This window comes from Ischnura elegans, chromosome 2 (genome assembly GCF_921293095.1).
Source record: "Ischnura elegans chromosome 2, ioIscEleg1.1, whole genome shotgun sequence".
NCBI lineage: Eukaryota > Metazoa > Arthropoda > Insecta > Odonata > Coenagrionidae > Ischnura > Ischnura elegans.
Window position 1 is genome coordinate 52,949,902 of NC_060247.1, and position 6,073 is coordinate 52,955,974.

Here is a 6,073-nt window from a genome sequence, read left to right on the forward strand (position 1 = left end):
ACCTAATTAGCAGTGGTGACCAAAATCTCTAAGATACAAATTTGCTGTGGCACAAACACCGATTACTGAGACTGGGGAGGTAATGGTGCAGAATGAAAACCATTGTGTTTTAAAGGTTTAAGGAATTACATTCCCAAAATCAAATATTACAACTAGTATGCTGTATAAAGACCCCCCTGCCCCGTATGGGGACCAATCAGGGATGGGCACGCGCTCTCTCAGTCCGGCGCCACCGTATAAACATCGGACAACCAGAAGTACTCTCCATTTCCGCCTGGCCTTAGGATGCCTGCAGCACAGTTGGTGAAACGTCACCATCAAAATGACAACTGGGACGGATCCCAGAAATCTATCCAACTGCGAATGTGAGTCCGTGGAAACTTACATCAGAAAACTGCTAATAAGTTGATCATTTCAAGAGAAATGTGTGAAGAAAATTTTACCCCGGTACCATTGAATTTTTGTAGCATGGATACATCTCTTGTAAATCAACTAAATATGAATAAAAATTTGAGGGGCCCTTAAAATTCTTCTTAGTAAGTTCAATTCAATTATTTTTTAAGTATCTCTTTACACAAACACAATGCTACCCCCATACTTAAAACACTTGCACACAATATAAAATCAACTGACAACTGGCTGGTTAGGGTAAACATGGTTCACCGGGACAGCTACAACGTGCCTGCGGCACGTAATGCGTTGAGAATGTGAGTTAGAAGATTCTTCATGCACTTCCTGCTATATCAAATGAATCATCTCCTGTTTGCACAGTATTGTACAGAGAAAGAGGTATATTTTATAGCAACTCAAATGCTGAATGCATATTGACATCTGCCTTTAAAGTAAGATATCCCCCAAAATGTTAAGAAGGACTAGTAATCAATTACAAAATACATGTATAAACATCGGACAACCAGAAGTACTCTCCATTTCCGCCTGGCCTTAGGATGCCTGCAGCACAGTTGGTGAAACGTCACCATCAAAATGACAACTGGGACGGATCCCAGAAATCTATCCAACTGCGAATGTGAGTCCGTGGAAACTTACATCAGAAAACTGCTAATAAGTTGATCATTTCAAGAGAAATGTGTGAAGAAAATTTTACCCCGGTACCATTGAATTTTTGTAGCATGGATACATCTCTTGTAAATCAACTAAATATGAATAAAAATTTGAGGGGCCCTTAAAATTCTTCTTAGTAAGTTCAATTCAATTATTTTTTAAGTATCTCTTTACACAAACACAATGCTACCCCCATACTTAAAACACTTGCACACAATATAAAATCAACTGACAACTGGCTGGTTAGGGTAAACATGGTTCACCGGGACAGCTACAACGTGCCTGCGGCACGTAATGCGTTGAGAATGTGAGTTAGAAGATTCTTCATGCACTTCCTGCTATATCAAATGAATCATCTCCTGTTTGCACAGTATTGTACAGAGAAAGAGGTATATTTTATAGCAACTCAAATGCTGAATGCATATTGACATCTGCCTTTAAAGTAAGATATCCCCCAAAATGTTAAGAAGGACTAGTAATCAATTACAAAATACATATTTCTTCATGGAGCATATCAAGTTGACAACGAATATTAGCTAATCCATCATCAAAAACATGAATGAAAAGGCTGACATTGTACTAAAAATATGAATATCAAGAAAAAACAATCCTAGGCATGTATCTATCACACTACAAAAGTTTTTTTTGGGAAATACATGGGAAGCTCACTCAAGACTAATGTACATTTATCTCTGTAGTGAATTCACTTAAACGAGGCCTTCCTGTATACACCCATGTACTTATGATGATTTTGATGATAGCAAACCCTTTCCTGACAGAACTTTCAATTAAATAACATGGGCTTTGACCTGCAATAGGTATGTATATGATCGCAACTACCTCTTAAAAATATTAAATCACAGTTGATTTAATCAGCATCTTGAGAAAATAATGGAGAGATCAAAACTTATAGTGCACCATGCACACAAAGATTAGATAAAATACACAAAACGTTCATACCCGAATGAAATAAGGGTGCATTGCCAAAATAAACCCATCTAACAAGGAGAGTGGCCTCAGACATGATTAGGTGGAATTTCTTCCAATGAAAACGATTTCTAACTTTCCACAAATTAAATTTTATCTAACTGCTAAGTTGGTTTACATTTACTAATACGAGATGGTAATAGCAGAAGAATGGGTAACAAAAATAAAAATAAATAAGTGAAAAATTGCCAATCGTTCCAAACACTAATTATCGATTAAAATGCCTATCAATAAAAATTAGACGTGCATTAGCACCATTAACATTTGGTGCAGGTGGTATGTCATACCCTACTTCTTCTTCCCTTTCTTCGACCTCATCTGGCTCTGGTAACTTCAATTTAATTGCTAGATTATGGAGAACTCCAACTGCACAAACTATGGCGGTCACATTTGGTAATGAATTACCTAATCCTCTTTTGAGGCAGGGAAATCGCCGCTTCCATACTCCTATGGCTCTTTCTACCGCATTTCTGGTCTTTATATGGCTCCTGTTGTATCTCTCTTCAGCTCTGCTACCTGGTCTCAGTATTGGAGTAAAAAGATACTCACGGCATGGATAGCCGGAATCCCCAATAAGGATTCCCGATACTTGGCCACCTTCCAACCTAGCTCTAATGCTCGAGTTATCGAAAACTCGAGCGTCATGGCACGAACCCGGTCTCCGAACCACTAAATCCATAATTACTAGTTTGGAGTTCACGATAACCTGAAAATCAAAAGAAGGAAATTACTTAAGGCCACCATACCTCAACATGAAGACAGACAATGCTGTTATTACATGCAACAGATTTCATGAACATACCTGAACGTTTATGGAAAAATATCCTTTCCTGTTACGGTAAACCTCAGCGTGGGCCCCACCAGGGTTTTTAATCATTATATGGGTTCCATCAATGGCACCAAGGACTCCCGGGAAACCAGCTACTTCGTAGAATTGAAGCGCATTTTGCGCGACTTCCTCTGCAGTACTGGGTACCTTAACGTACTCGGGAAGTCGTCGAGCGAAGATTCTTGATACATCTTTCACGATCAGCGACACACTGGGCTGACTGATACCGTGCAGATCTCCGCAAACGACCTCAATAAATAACGCAAAAGATAGTTTAATAGTCAGAGCTAGTATATTTATCATTATGTAGCCCTGGCGTTAGGAATGACTTGAGGGAAGTACTTACTTGATAGCTGCTCGTGGCGTAAAATCTCAACGCTGTTAATAATTTCATTACAGGTGGTATCGGGAGCCCTCGTTCAGAATTCCGAACGAAATGAGGTCGCACCATTTCAAGCAGGGGCCCTCTCACGGCTTCCTTAGGAAACCGGTACCGCTGCAGGAACTCCCTATCCCTAAAAAAATCGAAAGGATTTTGCGCATCGCGGACGTAACGCTTCTCCAATCTAGGATGTTGGTTCGCCAATCTCTCCAAACGACGAACAAAGGCCTCCAAGTTGTCCATCGTTGTTAAAGATATCCCAAATGAGAAATGTGAACGTAAATTCACCGAAGTGATGCACAGGAAAAGGTTGAGATGAAAGGGATAAGGTGAAATTAATGAAAATGAGTGAAAACGAAACGAATTGTAAATGGGCGAATGAGCAATGTGACAGGGTGAATAAATGGTATGGTATGAATTGGTATGGAGGTGAATAAACGTATAAATGAGTAACTTTTTAACGAGAGCACAACAGCAACTAACGTATTGGAACAAGCCAGAACACGAAGTCAACAAAACACCATAGCAACCAAAGCTTCCTGTTTGCAATTTCAGTAGTTCGAGTTTTCTCCGCTTCGTGCACATGTCGCAAGGTAAGGCTCCCTCCGCTCCCAGCGTAAGGGACTGCAAGGGGGCCCCTACAGCCTAGGGGACGACTATTAATACCAGATTCGTGCGTGGGGGACCATAAGGGGATACCTAGAGCTAGGGGACCCCTGGGGGTCGACTATTAATACGGCCCTAAATTTTTCGGAAAAGACTATATCTCGTGTATCGTACCATTTCGGAGCGAGTTTTGAAAATTTTCGTTCTGCGAGAATCTGATTATATACCGCGATAGCGGGCCACCGCGCCCTAGGCGTCGCAGTCAATGGCCACTCAACCTTCTGTGACCCCTGAGGTCAACCGCATACTTCAGATAGCGAAGCAGCAATGCCAGCTGGCATCCTCATCTATTAATTCGGCAACTGCCGTCACCATGGAGACTCCAGAGCCACTCCAAAGCCAACTGGCCACCTCACCTGTACTGTCGGCCGTTCCCGGAACCGCCGCTGCAGCCCCTGAGCCCGCCCCTGGGACCATTCCTGCCACCCCTGATGCTCAACCGTCTACCAGCACCGCCGCCATCCCATCCCTGATGTCGCTGCCGTCGCCCACCGCTGCCGCAGCCGCGAAGTACGCCCGCCAGGCAAGGAACGACCCAAGACGGGCCAAAACCATCTCTTCGGCGGTGAGTACAGTCCCCCCTATTGTCCAAACAGTGCCGCAGCCGGTTTGGAAACCTGCTGCTTAATCAGAGGACTACCTACCGTTACAACTGCGACATCTCTATTGGACTCACTCTCCCGGACAACGACACCTGCAACCCTTGGACATCGAATACGGACAACGAACCATCGAAGACGCCAGCATTGGCGACGTACCACGGAGACAACGTGGGATCCCTCCCACCGGGCATCTCGTCAATTCTCTTCCCGGCAACTCCCGGCATGTCGGCCCCGGCATCCGCTGCGGCCGCCGAGACCCATAATGGTCCTTTTCAGGGCCGTGAACGCCTAAATTCATCTGAAAGTGGTGCGGCACCATCCCGATGGGTTACTGTCACTCCCGGTGATGCCTCTTCAACGGCTGGGGCCTCTACGGCCACGAATAGCGGTAACGGCCCCCTTAAGGGCCGTCAACCTCAAATACCGCCAGGAGGTGGCGCGGCATCATCCCAATGGACATCTATGCCTCCTGTGGACGCCTCTGCAAATGCTGAAGGACCTACGGCCACGGACAATGGAATTGGCCCTCTTCAGGGCCACCCACAAAATAATTCCTCAGGAAACAGCGGGACGCAGTCTGATTGGACTAGAGTCTCCGACAGGGATCCACGGAAGAGGTCATCACCTTTCCTGTCCATACAAGACATGGCTAAGAGGCGCCAACCGGCACCTGTACCAACGAGGAACTCCTTCGCTCCGTTAACACCTGCAGCAGAGGACGATATGGAAGCCGAAGACGCACAGCCTGAGACGGAACGACCTACAAGGAACACGGCCAAACGCCCGCCGCAGCTGGTCGTGTATGCTGTCACCGACCACGCCGGCCTCGTCCGCCTCATTAGAGCTACCGTTAAGGACCAGAAATTCACGGTCACTCACACAGCGGACAGCAGCCGCATCCAGCTACGCAGTACGGAGGACTACATGCTGCTGAAGCAGAAGCTCGAGCAGCACAAGGCACAGGTGTCCACCTGGGGATCAACGGGGGACAACACGAGGTTCTACGCCATTCGGAATCTCCCTCTTGATTATGACGTTCAACTACTCCGCGAGGACATGGAAGTCCTTGGGATCGACGTCGTCCGAGTGCATCCGGCCAGGCGTGGATCCTTCTTTCTGGCGGTCATCAGGGAGACGCCGGATTGGACCCTTAAGGAAATAAAGAAGCTTCGGTGGCTCGGAAACAACAGCGTACGAATAGACAAATTCACCCACCGCGACCCGCAAATGTGTTACCGTTGCAACCGCTTCGGGCACTCCTCGGTGCACTGCACGGCGGCACCTAGATGCTTTAACACTAGGAGGACGGGAGTTTCGCGCTACCTAGAAGGACGGCTAGGGGTCATTTGACCCCTAAAATGTATTTAGGAATAAAACGCTTAATTTTCAACCAATATTCAGTTTAATCGTATTAATTGTTGAATCAGTTCATTAAAAACAGTATTTAACATTATTAAATATTATTTCCATCGTCAAAAGTTAATAACAATTATTTTAAAGAATCATGAATTAAACCGTATGTAGTAGTCGATTGCAAATCAAATA

The 6,073-nt window shown here is 45.1% G+C and overlaps 1 protein-coding gene across 1 annotated transcript; it reads right to left on the minus strand.

Moving 5' to 3' along the window:
• Positions 1 to 218: 218 nt before the first annotated feature.
• Positions 219 to 3,503, minus strand: LOC124174229 (putative nuclease HARBI1). Its single transcript, XM_046553323.1, has 4 exons — positions 3,225 to 3,503; positions 2,852 to 3,127; positions 2,305 to 2,755; positions 219 to 289 (listed from the first exon to the last, which is right to left on the minus strand). The coding sequence occupies exons 1-4, from the start codon at positions 3,501 to 3,503 to the stop codon at positions 219 to 221; spliced, it is 1,077 nt and encodes a 358-aa protein (XP_046409279.1).
• Between the last annotated feature and the right edge of the window lie 2,570 nt (positions 3,504 to 6,073).